Here is a 14,958-nt window from a genome sequence, read left to right as displayed (position 1 = left end):
TACCTCATAGAGGTTCATATGATCATGGCAGGCATAGATAAGAGGAATAGACAAGGTTTTTTTTGGGTAGGGGAGTCCAAAACTAGACGGCATAGATTTAAGGTGAGAGGGGAAAGATGAAAAAGGGACCTGAAAGGCAACTTTTACAAACAGAGGGTGGTGCATATATGGAGTGAACTGCCTGAGGAAGTGGCAGAGGTGGGTACAATTACAACATTTAAAAGTCATTTGGACAGGTACATGAATAGGAAAGGTTTAGAGGGCTATGGGCCAAACGCAGGCAAATGGGACTAGTTCAGTTTGGGAAACCTGGTTGGCGTTAACCAGTAGGACTGAAGGATCTGTTTCCATGTTGTATGACGCTATGATGTATCCCACATATGGAATCCTCTACAAAATGCTGAATATGCAAAATACTTGCTATTAACTAAAATAAACAATATACTTAGAATTACAGAATCCATACAGTGCAGAAGGTGACCATTCAGCCCACACTGACCCTCCGAAGAGCATCCCACCCAGACCCAACCCGCTACTCTATCCCTGTAACCTTGCATTTCCCATCACCAATCTACCTAGCCAGCACATTCCTGGACACTATGGGCAATATAACATGGCTAGTCTATTTCACCTGCACATCTTTCGATCATTGAGGAAACCCATCCAAAACATGCAAACACCACCACAGACCTGAAGGTGGAATTGAACCTGAGTTCCTGGTGCTGTGAGGCAGCAGTGCTAACCATCGTCCTTTCCAACTTGTACTCCTTGTAGAAGAGATTGCTGTGTAATATTTCTCTGGAAATTCTGTGTTCTTCAAGTTGAGGGAAATTGATGTTGGGAATAAAATAATTGCAGACATCCAATGTGGGAATGCATGATGTTGATCTCTAGTATAATACAATTCATTCTGCTTGCCACAACCCCACAGTCTGAACAAGAGCCTGGCTAGTATTTCTGCTGCACCACCCTCATCATCCTGTGGCATTGCTGAGTAAAACTGCCAAATAATTGCCAATTAGAGGCAGTTCTGTGATGTGGACTCAAGTTTACTGGCAATTAAAAAGAAACTAAGTTCACAGCAGACCATTACAGCTCCAGGCTAATACGATACTCTGGTCATGAGGTGGAAATAATGGACTTAGTCTCCTGGGTTGTGAAATTTAATATTTTTATCAATCTCTTGTGATGCTCGTCATGATGAAGCAATTTTTATTTTGTAAAAAACTGAATCGATATGCAAAATGGTTGGCTGTAAGGATTCGCTGCAGCATAAGTTAAATAGAATGACACTGTTGTTACAAGATTTATATTGTGAGGACAAATTATGTAAATTAGGCTTGTATTACCTTAAGTACAGAAGATCTTGTGGTGCAGTGCATAATATCTCTGTAACTAAATTGAAGGTTTGAGTTCTCGTAGCCCCTCTCTAGGACAGTAACCTTTTGCTCCTGATGGAGGCAGGAGGCACTTAATAAGCAGAGTGATGGCTTTCTGCATTATGAATGATAGCATTGAGTTGTGAAAGATGACTAAAGGTTACAAGACAGCTGGACTTGTTGCATCCTCTTAACATCAGTGGTGTGAATGATTTAGCAGCTGCCAAGAATGTGTTTCAGTGGTTTAAAAGGGGTTCCCCACCCCTTCCCCAGCAGTGACCCAGGCAGCGGAATGTCTGCTTAAGAATGATAATCGTCTGCTCCATGGATTTCGTGTAACGCCATGGATGACAATGCCTACCTTCTATTGTTTTTCAATTGGTCAGGTAGCTGAGACAGATTATCAGCTCTTTTCAGAGAGAGTATCCCATTTCTCTGAGTAGGCACATTCAGATTTTTGGTGATGACCAAAGATGGCCAGAAAGGTTTCGAATGATACATGATCCCATACAGCAATTTACTGGACTCTGCATGTTAAAGAGTTTACCTTGATACCAGACTCCAAAGGCCTTGCAGTGATCCCAGAATCAGAATCACTGGCTGTGTCTTTGTCATTCATTTGTATAAGATTTGAAGGTTCTCTTCCATTCTCAGAGTTTGATGCATTTGGTTGTACATTAGAAGCCAATTTGTTGTTACTAGAGTGAAGGAATGATTTTACTGGAGTTAGGTCCAAGTAAACCCTTGTTTGATCTTCCCCATAGCACTGTTCCTCATTAGTTTTATCATCCTGTATAAAAACAGAACACATGGTCAAATTTACCAAAAAGGAATAATTAACAATAGGTATTTCAAACACAGCCTTTGGGCAGTGATTATCTGGCTCCTGTTTTTCAATTCTATCCCAATCCAATTTTCAAGCGCATGAAGATATGATTCGAATCTAGTCTTAAATTCTGATGAGAATGTGAATCCAGAGTAATGAGCCTGGATTTGCAGAGAGGAGTGAGGCTGCTTGCTGCTGACCTCCAAGAAAGATTTGCACAAGCATTGAATGATCTCTGTGACATGGATTTCACCACTTTTGACATTAATTTCATAGGGCCCGTTAAAGAGGACGTCTAGCAGCCAGCAACAATGATGTAACTAAGCGTGCTAAGCAGCCAAAGGCATTGCAGAATTCTCACATCTGGCAAACCAGGAAGTAACAAGAATAGAAAGAGCTGGAGAAACTCAGCAAGTCTGGCAGCATATGTCGAAAGAGAAACAGTGCTGTTATTAACAAAAACTTTCCTCACTCCCTTCAAACATGGAGTCATTGGACTTGAAATATTAATTCTGTTTCTTGTTCCATAAATGCACTTTCTGTTTTATTTCAGATCCCCAACATGTACAGTGCTTTGATGTTAAACCAGGAAGTAAAATACAGTGACTATCCTTCGACTTTTAAGCTATTCGGATTGGATTAAAGCACTGAAACATAACAAACAATCATTTACAAAAATGAATTAATTTAATAATGGTAAAACATATAGGATTTTAATTGTGAAGTGATTTCTACAAATATAAAATTAGTTTCTCCAGTGTCAGAGAGGTTTTCAGCAGTAATTATGACCCTGTATGACATAAAAAATCCAGTTACTCCTCATTCAAGAAAGATATAAGTTACATTCAATGCTTTAGGCTCAGAGACACTAGCAGGTATCTTGTGAAAAACAAATTGAATGTTTTCTTTCCAGTTAACTGAACAAAAACACAGGACTGGAAAGACCTTGATTCATTGCAAGCGTTTAAAGACCATTGGACATCTCAAAGCACTTTACAGCCAATGGGATGTTTTTAAAGTTCAGTCATTGTTGCAATTGCAATTCAATCCTCCGAGATTGAAATGTTTAATTTTTTAGTTAATTCAAGTGACTTCTAAAGCTCTCTATCTGGGAATTTTAAACAGGTTATTTAGAGGAACAGACACTTTTTTCTGCATTTAATCATGCACATGCATGAAATAACTCCACAAGTTACCCTTTGTTACATATGTAGAGTACATGGTAAAGCTCCCTCAGAGCCAGCTCTCAGGGTGAGCAGAACCTCTGAGACTCCTGTTTATACCTGGCAGCAAGGGCTCCCTGTTTTGACCAGAATAATAGCCCCAATCAGAGACTCATATTCTATGAGGTCCACCTGGCTGAACTCATCACAATCACCACAATTCAGACACGAGTAACTTCTGCCAGTTTCATCAGTGCAATCCCAAAATTGAGCCCATTATTCCACTGGCCCTTACAACAATAACTGTTTGAGTTTGGACAACCACTTAATGGGGGAGAGGAGGGGGGAGAAGAGGTGAAGAAATGAATTGTAGTTGTGGGCTATCTGGTCCAGTCAACTATGTTGAACCATCAGGCCACTCAGTGTTTTCACATTAATAAACCGACTCATAATGCAAAGATCAAACGAATGGATGTTATCCGTTTCTAGAATAAATTATTCTGCATGTAACATTTCTCTGCATGATCACCATATAGTATTGCAAAAAGATTGCACTGTTCAATATAAACCTTATTTTAAACAATGCTGTGTGGGTTTTGTGTTTAGTTTTTCTGCCTTTTGTTCCAGCATAATTCTTCCAATTGTTCCAGAATTGACAGAAAAGACTGTGGGATTTTAAGAGCAAATTGCACAGAGTCCAACTTGAATTTTCAGGATATTTTTCAGTAGCCTTACGAACATCTTGTTGGAACTCCACACAGTTGGTCACATCCTTGGGGTAAATGAATCACCATGGGGAGTTCTTGCTAATTGTGTTCCTTTCCAGTACTTCAAGGAGGCTCTGAAAGTTACATTCAATGCTTTAGGCTCAGAGACACTAGCAGGTACCTTGTGAAAAACAAATTGAATGTTTTCTTTCCAGTTAACTGAACAAAAACACAGGACTGGAAAGACCTTGATTCATCGCAAGCGTTTAAAGACCATTGGATATCTCAAAGCACTTTACAGCAAATGGGATGTTTTTAACGTTCAGTCATTGTTGCAATTGCAATTCATGCAACCACCTAAAACCAACAATGTGATGATAGTCAGATAATCTGTGTTTTGTGATTGAGGGGTTATATATTGGTCAGGACACTGGGGATAATGACTGTTGCTCTTTTCCCTAATAGGGTACCATGGGGATCCTGGTTTTTCTGCCTCCATTGCAACTACTCTAATGATGCTACCATCTACAGTCAGTGGTGATTCCAACAGGTCTTCCTTTCTCCTCAAGCAAACATTCTACCCTCCTGCATGGCTGACTTGGCCCTCAGCCATGTCCAACCCATTTGGCTTAGTTCTTCCCCCATTTCTTCCCCTCTTTCCCATCAATAGGGATCCCCTTATGTTCACTTTCCACCCAACTAGCCTCCGTATTCAAAGGATCAACCTCCATTATTTCAGCCACCTCTAACAGGATGTCAATACCAAGCATATCTTCCTCTTCCCTTCCTTGCCAGCATTCTGTAGGGGCCATTCCTTCTGCCACACACTGGCCCAGTCTTACATCACTCCCAACACTTCATCCCACGCAACTGCAGAAGGTGAAAAAGCCACCCCTTTACCTCCTCCCTGTTCATTGTCCAAGGTCCCATCCACACCTTCCAGATGAAGCAAAGTCTTTCAATCTAGTCTACTGCATCTACTCCTCACCATACAGTCTCCTTTACATTTGCAGCACCAAATGCAGACTGTGTGACTGCTTTGCCGGTCTTTGACAAAGGTAAACACAGGAGGCTGCCAAATAAAAGCCCACGCTGTTGAGGACAAGTTACTGGCATGGATAGAGGATTGGCTGACTAACAGAAGGCAGGGATTGGGATAAAGGGGTCTTATTCAGGACGGCACCTGTTGACTAGTAAAGTTCCGCAGTGGGTCAGTGTTAGGACCACACTATTCAAGTTATACATTAATGAACTGGATAAAGGAACTGAGGGCATTGTATCATCTGCAAACCTAGCAACAAAGATAGGTGGAGGAACAGGTAGTGTTGAGGAAGTGGGGAGGCTGCAGAAGGACTTGGACAAGTTAAAAGAGTTGCAAAAAAGTGGCAGATAGAACACAATGTGGCAAAGTATGAGGTTATGAACTTTAGAGGGAAGAACAGAGATACAGACTATTTTCTAACCAGGAAAAGCTTAGGAAATCTGAAGCACAAAGTGACTTGGGGAAGTCCTACTTCAGGTTATAGTTAAGGCTAACATGAAGGCATAGCTGGCAGTTAGGGACACAAATGCAATGTTCGCAATCATTTCAAGAGGGCTATAACGCAAGAGCAGAGATGTACTCCTGAGACTGAATAAGGCTTTGGTCAGACCACTGTTTGAAATATTGTGAGCAGTTTTGGGCCCTGTGTTTGGGAAGGATGTGGTGGCATTGGAGTGGGTCCAGAAGAGATTTACAAGAATGATCCCAAGCATGAAGGGCTTGACATATGAGGAGATCTCTGGGTCGATACTCAGTGGTGTTTAGGAGGATGCAGAGGGATTCATTGAAACTTACAGAATGCCTACAGGCCTGGATAGAGTGGATGTGGAGAGGAAGTTTCCACTAGTAGAAGAGACTAGGACCTGAAGGCAGAGCCTCAGAGTGAAGGGATGGTCCTTTAGAACTGAGATGAGGAGGAATTTCTTCAGAAGGCAGTGAATCTGTGGAATTCATTGCCACAAAGGTCTTTGGAGGCCAAGATATTGAATGTATTTGAGATGTGGATAGATAGGTCACTGATTGGTGAGGAGATCAAGGTTACAGGAAGAAGGCAGAAAAATGGGGTTGAGAACCATATCTGCCATGATTGAATACTGGAACTATGGGCAAAATAGCCTAGTTCTGATCCTACATTGTATGGTCTTATGTCCACAAAAATGATCTGGATCTTCTGGTCGCATGCCATTTAAATGCATAATCTCAATTCCATGCTGATATTTCTGACCTGGGTCTGCTGCAGCATTCCAGAAAAGCCCAATGCAACCCTGAGGAAATGCCATGCATCTGATTTTCTGTTTTGACAGTTTACCCACTTCAGGACTCAACACTGAGTTCAACAACTTCAGACCATGAACTCTGAAGTCCACTTTGATTTCTCCCCTTCTTCCCCAACCCAGCATCTGTTTTACAAGGTCTTGCACACAGTAGAGCTGGTCTATTTATTGCTATTGCCTACTAACACTTTTTGTTGACACCTATTTTTCAACTTTACCTCTTCTCTGGAACCATTTGCACTGCCTTTGCCTCTTAAACCCATTAAACAGGACATATTATCGGAATGTGGAGATGATACACAAGTTGCCAATGCAGTAAAGAGGGAAAGTGAAGGAACAAAGCCTCCCATTTCTCTGTGTGATATTGTACAGACAATGTCTTACTGACTCACTCACTGAACCTGTCCAACCCCCTTCCCAGCCTTTCTGTGTCCTCCTTGCATCTTACTGTCCCACATCACTTTGTGTTATCAGCAAACAGAACACAGGATCCCATCATGTGTTTGAGATTATACTGAAGATATGGAATGTGTTTTATAAATGTCCATCCCTCAGTTACTTTGTGGGGTCAGGCACATCTTTAATATCTGCTCGACTTGCTCCACTCCCTTTCTCCAGCGTAAATTCCACTACCTCCAGTCACTTTCGGATCCACCGAAGAGTCAGATTCAATTTGAAATGTTCATTTGTTTCTCTCTCCACAGATGCTTCTAGACCTGCTGCGTTTCTCCAGCATTTCCTGCTCTTATTTCACACATGGGCCATGCAGGGTTAAGACAGCAGATTCTATAGTATTTAGCTGTCATATCAGATAGGCCTGGCTGAACAAATAGTTCCAAAAATAGCATCTTAGCGTAAGACTATATCAGCCTTGAATTTTGCCCTCAAACTCTAGAATAAGACTCGAAACTGGAATCTTGCGACTCAGAGGCAAAACAGTTACCCATTGAGTTGTGTCTGACCCATCATCTAGTTAGAAAATACCTTTGTATCGAACAAATACAGAAATTTCTGGGGAAACTCAGCAGCTTTGGCTGCATCTGTGAAGAGAAAATTGCTACCAAATTTTTGAGTCCAATGATCCTCCTGCAGATCTGATAGCAGCTCAGAAAAGATGGCATATAGGCTGATGATGGGAAGGAGAAACAGGAGTAAGATGGGGTGGAGCTCATAGAGAGCGAGAGAGAAGGAAAATACAACAGTGAGCGAACAAAGCAATTTTTGATAGTAAGCCAGGAAGAAGAGAAGCTAGATAGGTGAAAATGGGTTGGCTTTACTGAAAGGAGTTGAGGTGGGGGGATGCAAAGACATGGAAGGGGGAGGTGATGCTCTAAAATGGTTAAACTTGATATCGAATCCTGAAGGGTATAGAAGACAAGGTGTTGTTCTGCTAGCTTGAGCTGAACCTCACTGGAGCACTGCAGCAAGCCTGAGACTGAAATGTTAGCATGGGAACAGGGTAGCAGGAGACTGGAAACTCAAGTCATTTTTACAGACAGAGTGTGGGTTTGCTGCAAAGGGATCACCCAGTCTACCTTTTTTCTCCCTAGAGTAAAGGAGACCACCTCACACGCAGTGAATACAGTAAACTAGATTGAGAGAAGTGCAGGTAAATTGCTGCCTCACCTGGAAGGTGTGTCTGGGGCTTTGGATAGTGAGGAAGGAGGAAGTAAATGGGCAGGTGTTACACCTTTTGCGATTGCATGGGATGGTACTGTGAGGGTGGGGGAGATGTTGGGAGTGGAGGAGGAGTGGACCAGTGTTCTGGTGGGAATAGCCCCTGTGAAATGTTGACAAGGGAAGGGAGGGGAATATGTGTCTCATGGTGGTATCCCACTTTGTACCTTGCGTATTTTTTTAACTGTCACTTTCAAGTCAGTTAAAATCAGGTCACTCATAGGATTGACACTATGAATTAAAAAGGATTATTTGTGATCAATTAATTTTCATCTACATTAAAATAAATTGAATCAAGTTCTCAAATAACTTATCACTCTTAAATAGCTTAAGGATTTTAAAAAAAGAGCAATCTTAAAAATGCATTAAAACATTCCACAGTTGTGTTGGTTTATGGCAGATTTCCATTTGAGCACTATGGGGGAAAAATACTTTTCAAAATTAATAGATTATTGGGTGCAATTTGTATCAGAATCCCTGATTCTGCCTGAAGCAGAGACTTGATTCCCGAGTCAAAAACAGAAATTGCTGGAGAAACCCAGCAGATCAGGCAGCATCTATGGGAAGAAAGCATTAAAGTTTCGAGTCTGGTAGCTCTTCATTAGAACTCACAACTTTGTTTTATTTTTAATCTACACCTGAGCGTTTGCCAGAAATCATACATTTACAGCCATAGAGCTGGAAAGCACAGAAACAGACCCTTCAGCCCAACTCATCCATGCCAACCAGCTATCCAACACTTGGCCCATATCCCTCTAAACCCTTCCTATTCATTTACCCATGCAAATGCCTCTTAAATGTTGTAATTGTACCAGCCTCCATCACTTCCTCTGGCAGCTCATTCCATACGCGCACAACCCTCTGCATGAAAAAGTTGCCTTTTAGATCCCTTTTAAATTTTTCCCCTCTCACCCTAAACCTATGCTGACTAGTTCTGGACTCCCCCACCCCAGAGAAAAGGCTGTGTCTTTACCCTATCCATGCCCCTCATGATTTTACAAAAGGCCACCCCTCAGCCTCCAACACTCCAGGGAAAACAGCCCCCGTCTATTCAGCCTCTCCCTGTAGCTCAAACCCTCTAACCCTGCCAACATCCTTGTAAATCTTTTCCGAACCCTTTCAAGTTTCACAACATCCTTTCGATAAGAGGGCTGTTAAGATGCATTATGCCCTTTGCTTTTGATGGACATGTATCAAAATTTATGTTTATACCTCTGCTGTGGAAACTTTGATTAAAAATGTACTCTTCTGCATTTTTTTCTCAAATTATAAAAATAACAAAAGAAATGTTCCTACCACAGATTCAGGTACATCCACATCATCATACAGGTCATCAGTCTGGTTCTGCACCACAGGTAAATCATCGATGTATGTGTTTGGCTCTGAGTATCTACGCTGCAGTAAGCTAAAAGGCAAGAAAAATGCTAATTAAGCAAATAATCTATTCACTAAAATACATATAGATAGTAGTTCATTTCCAACTTTATGTATGAATATAGTTGGGGCTGGTTTATTCAGTCAACTAAATGATTATTGTGTGCTTCAGGATGTGCCAAACATGTAGGTTTGATTTCTGTTTTGGCTGAGAGGAACTTGCAAACTGCCTCCTCGTTCTGCCGCGAGAGAGAAAGGCTGCAACAAATCACCACAAAATGCAAAGAGTAAAGGCTCAGAATGGAGCATCAACTGACGATTAGTCAAGGGTCTGCCTTTGGACATAGCACACATGAAACAGCATAAGCATATACTCAGAAAGACAGACTTACCATGAAGTAAAACATTGCTCCTTTATGCTTAGGAATGGGTTTCAAACAATTGTTATAGCTTTTTCTTTTAAGGAGGTATAATTCCTGATTAAGTTGACCGCCACTCAGTAGAATGAGGGTTTTTAGTTCCATCAATAATGTTATTTTTGAAGCTTTCTCAGGCACAAGTTCCTCATTGAAAATCCCATAATTTTAGATAATCTTCAGAAAAAAACAAATGCCAAACGCACAGCCTTAAAGCTGAAAATAACTGAACACCCAATTCTGCAGGAGATACTTTACTTTTACTTCACCCTATAAACCATGCATGTGTTACTGAAAAATGTATTTCTAAATAGAAAATGTGACTCACTATAAAGAATGTTTGGCTGCATGCACTATACAAGACACTCGGTCAGCATCAACATAGTCATAAGTGAACTCTTCAGGGTCTGTCTTAGATCCTGATTCAGCCAGCAGAAGACCAAGCCAGTAACCCATTTCTTCTGAAGACTTAGCCTGCAAAAGACAAGTAGAATATTTTTATGAAACATGCCAACATAAATGTGTACAAAAAAGGCATAAGGCCAATAAGAGTGAAAGAAATAGCAACAAAATTTATATTGAAGTAATGCCTTCATTGTAAATTACGCAGTAAGGAATTTCACGGAATCCAAATAAAGCATAAATAAATGATCCTGTTGGCAGAGTTAAGGGAAATGCTTAAAATGATGGCTGAGACATTGACTCTTATCATGTCACTCGAAAGGTATAAGTGAGGACTGCAGATGCTGGAGTTCCAGAGTTGAAAAATGTCATGCTGGAAAAACACAGCAGGCCAGGCAGCATCCGAAGATCAGGAGAATCGACGTTTCGGGCATAAGCCCTCCTTCAGGATTTCTGAAGAAGGGCTTATGTCCGAAACGTCAATTCTCCTGCTCCTCGGATGCTGCCTGGCTTGCTGTGTTTTTCCAGCACGATATTTTTCAACTCTGGTACTCCAGCATCTGCAGTCCTCACTTTCTCCTAGTTGATCTTAACCTACTGCGAATCCTCTTGCAAAGATGCCTACCTTGAAGAAGCTCTCCTCCTCCCTCTACAAGGATCTCAGTGAGTCCCTCTCTCACTGCACCCCCCAGGTCATCTCCTCTGTCCTGAAGCTCTTCAGCCACGTCCTGAAACAAACTCGCTACTACAGCCACTCGAAAGGTATGCCAATTTCCTCAGGGGATTAAGGATCATGGGCCGGTGTGTTTGTAGCTCGCCTAAACTTTCCTCATTGAATTGCGTGGTGGGAAATTCACATAATCTGTCTGATATGTTTTCATTGCTATTTTAGACAGAGGAAGAGAAATGGAAATGCACAAGTATTTAAACTTAGAATAAATATAAGTATTTATCACTTGTTTGATGTGAGCGATATTACCTCATGATTCTTGATAGTGTTGTGAAGAGGGCAAGGTTTGTTGGTGTTTTTACCTATTATAGATCAGGTATTTTAATGGACAGTTGTATAATGGTTATGTTCAATATAGCTGGGCAAAAGTTGACAAGACCAAATTACTGCACATCTAAACTATGATTTTGTAAAATAGTGAACATATTGCATAACAATATTAGTAGGTTCAGTCAAAAATGTCAGTGTGATAGATGTGCAAAAGAAGAAAACAATTTGTTCATAATGGCAAGTGGTTTGTGTCTGGAAAACGCTTCCTGGAAGTGTAGTAGAGATAGGCAGCATTGAGACACTCAAGAGGACAGTAGATGGTTATTTGAATAGAAGCAATGGACAATGGCATGAGGAAAAGGCTTGTGATTGGCACAAAGTCATAATGTTAATTTGGCGAGCCTAGGTAGACATGATGGGCAGAATGGTATCTCACTGTACCAAAACAATATTGTCATTCTGCAACATAGGCACAGCTATAAAATCAAAATTTTAAATTAAACAAACCTTCACATACTGCACTTATTATGATTAAGACAGAGAACATGAATGCCTGTGCAGTGTTCATGTTACCTCTAAAGAAGCTACCTCCTCGCCATCGTGCAAAATGCGGAAGGAATATAAATGTTCTGGACTAGAGTCAGGAATAACCTCACAGCCTTCTAGACTCAGAGGATTTTGAACAGCTTTGTTTTTGCTCTTGTCCTGATAGAAGTGGATAAGTCCATTTTTAACCTGACACCAACGGGTACGCCACTGGCTGTTCATAAACACATTCAAATACCCTGTCAAAAGAAGAATGCAAGTCTGCTTAAATCATTCACACCGCACGTAATTATATCCACATGCAACAGCTTTCCAGAAGAACTATTTTGCAGAGTTGATATTGAGACTGCTCCTTTAATGCTAATGGCATGAACTATCATCTGCGCTTTCTGGTGGGCACCCTTGCTGAAGCAGCAGCACTGTGCTCATGTGATCATTCAGCATGAATATTTCCACTTTGATTCTAACTGTGGGTATTTAAGGTGGTGCTCACAATTTCTTTTTCTTTTTTGATTTATTGTCTTTAGCAGTTCAGGATTTTAGCATCCTGCACTTCTCACATCAGGAGCCTTGTCTATGAAACATCAAGAGGCCTGTAAGTATCCATTGAGCCAGAATTTTCCCCTTTGCTTGCCTGCCAGAAACATTTCCCATTTCAAGCAACAAGTCTTTTTCTCTGTCTCACATTGCACTGAAACTGGAGTAGACTTTGAACATAAGCAATTAGTGCTGGGCAAGCGGACTGGCTCAAATATCTGTTTGAAATAGGTTTAAGTTTGAAAGTTCTGTGGATAGGCACAGAGGAAGTTAATCAATGAAATGTAATTACATCTGTATCTGTGTATCCCTATTACCTTCAGTTCCTGCCCTGGCCAGATAGCCATCCATGCTGGGACCATGAAAATATCACATGTGACTGCAACCTATGAGGTGAACTAACTAAGATTACCAAATTAGATATACTTGGATGTTATTGATTTAAGTCAGTTGCAGTTGACAATGACATAGAAAGTCCATAGAGTCTGGAAAGAGTTGAATCACAGAATCTCTATGGTGCAGATAGAGGGCATTTGACCCATTGAGTCTGCACTGACCCCACCCCGCCAAAAAGCATCCCATTCCCCCGCCCAAACTCACCCTCACCTAACCATATCCTCATAGCCCTACATTTCTCATGACTAATCCACCTAGCTGACACATCCTTGGACACTATGGGCAACTTAGTATGGCCAATCAAACAAACTTACACATCTTTGGACTGTCGGAGGAAACTGGACACCCAGAGGCAACCTACACAGACCTAGGGAGAATGTGCAAACTCTACAAAGTAGCCAAGTCTGGAATCATACATTGATTCATTGCACTGTGAGGCAATAGGAGAATCACTGAGCCACTGTGCCATCCCAAGTCCTTTCCTTATTCTATGTTTTCTTATATTCGTACTCTTATATGATGCCCCAAGATGACAATTCACATGTAAAATGTAAAACATTGACTTGGAAGCAATTTTGGTCCGGTCACCTTGATTATCCTGTCTCTAAAGTTATCAAATGAAAAGAAAAGAAAATGCTGGAAACGCCCAGGTCAGGCTGCAGCTAAAAAGTAAGCTGACATTTAAGATTTTGATAAAGTGCTCTCTCTGAAGCATTCATCTAACTTTCTTCTTCAGGTGTCAGTTGATGATGTCCTGATTTTGCTTCAACCATAATCGTAGGCAGTTATTCAGCTCATAATAAAGCCAATAAACTGATCAACTCCAGAATCTAAGTATTAAAAACCACAAAGTCTGTTATCTGCTTGTCACTGATGACCTGCAAATCCAATCTATAACAACAGAGCACATTTATAATCAATAATACAATACCAGTTTGAAGTCATACCTGATTTTCTCCTTATATTTAATGACACAAAGTGCCACATGGTGGCAGTAACTTTACACTTTACAGAACATCTACTTGACATATAAACTACAATTAACTCACCTGATGCTTCAACATTCTTCTTATTGTTAATGGGAATCTCCACAGATATAGGCTTCTTTTTCCCAAGATTCATAAAACTACTCAGCTTCAGACCTGCAGTTTTAAGGTCGCCAATACTGGATTTCTTTTTCACTGGACAGAAAATTAAAGGTCAAAGATAATTTAATCATATAAATGTTCCAAATTCTTGTTATCATTTCCATTTCAATTGCATTTCCCAAATTTCCATGCAAATTGGAACCAGAGAAATAGATGTTAATTAATGCTCTATTCCATGAAAAACCCAAATGTGCATAAATGTAAAACCATGACAATACAAAAGCAAAATATTGCAGATTCTGGAGGACTGAAGTATAAACAGAAAATTCTAGAAACACTGAACAGCAACATTCCCTCTAACATTTATCATCCATACACAAAGTTAATTTAATAACATACGATGATAATGTTTGGATGTGTACCATCAGTAGAAACAAAAGTATCTCAAATATATTTTCAAATGTGCCATACATATCAAAAAGAAAGAAAGAATAAGCTGGCAGCCACTGACATTGCAACATGTCAGTTCAAGTTACATTTTAAATATGGTATGGTGGCACTTGAGCTCCTATGTTTTAATGTCAGTAATAACTACAGCACTACCATACATGATACTTTTAGTTTTATATTGCACTTCTCTAATTTTAGGGAGCTGGGCTAGAAAGTTGAAGGATGAGGCTAATGCGCAAGTGACATGGGTCTAAATCTCATTGTGGCAGTTGGTGAAGTTAAATTCAATAAAAGACAGAAAATTCTGGAAACACTCAGCAGCACTGTTGCCTCTAATTTTTCAATTCAAGAAAAATCTGCAAAATATAACTACTTTCAGTCACACTGATAACTGGAATCAATAGCTGTAAAAATGGATCTGGATCACAAATGTCCCTTAGGTAAGGGAAATCGGCTGTCACTATCTGGTTTGGCCTACATGTGACTTCAGACCTACAGCAATGAGGTTGACTCTTTAACTGCTCTATAAAGTTGCCACTCAGTTCAAGGATAATTAGGGATGGGCAGCAATGTGCTGGTCTTGCCAGTGATGCCCATATCCCATTAACGAATAAAGAAAAAGAAATGCAGTTATTTGATGAAAGAAAAACTAAATTGGAGCAGAACAGGGATAATTTCCAA

At 40.5% G+C, this 14,958-nt stretch overlaps 1 protein-coding gene across 3 annotated transcripts in view; it reads right to left on the bottom strand.

Annotated features, from left to right (window-relative positions):
- Positions 1-14,958, bottom strand: part of afap1l2 (actin filament associated protein 1 like 2) — a 228,315-nt gene that overhangs the window by 18,292 nt on the left and 195,065 nt on the right. For 2 of the 3 annotated variants that reach the window (XM_087998864.1, XM_087998865.1), the window contains exons 10-14: positions 13,789-13,920; positions 11,834-12,045; positions 10,187-10,332; positions 9,365-9,473; positions 1,927-2,169 (exon numbers count right to left, since the gene is read on the bottom strand). In XM_087998864.1, the coding sequence (XP_087854990.1) occupies positions 1,927-2,169; positions 9,365-9,473; positions 10,187-10,332; positions 11,834-12,045; positions 13,789-13,920 (842 nt within the window). The remainder of the gene's footprint in view (positions 1-1,926; positions 2,170-9,364; positions 9,474-10,186; positions 10,333-11,833; positions 12,046-13,788; positions 13,921-14,958) is intronic. The other variant, XM_087998866.1, reaches the window with a different exon arrangement.

This window comes from Chiloscyllium plagiosum, unplaced genomic scaffold (assembly GCF_037043375.1).
Source record: "Chiloscyllium plagiosum isolate Xiang-an unplaced genomic scaffold, Cpla_swu_hap1 HiC_scaffold_22, whole genome shotgun sequence".
Lineage (NCBI taxonomy): Eukaryota > Metazoa > Chordata > Chondrichthyes > Orectolobiformes > Hemiscylliidae > Chiloscyllium > Chiloscyllium plagiosum.
The sequence above is the reverse complement of the archived record's forward strand: the minus strand, read 5'-3'. Positions and strand labels throughout refer to the sequence as shown.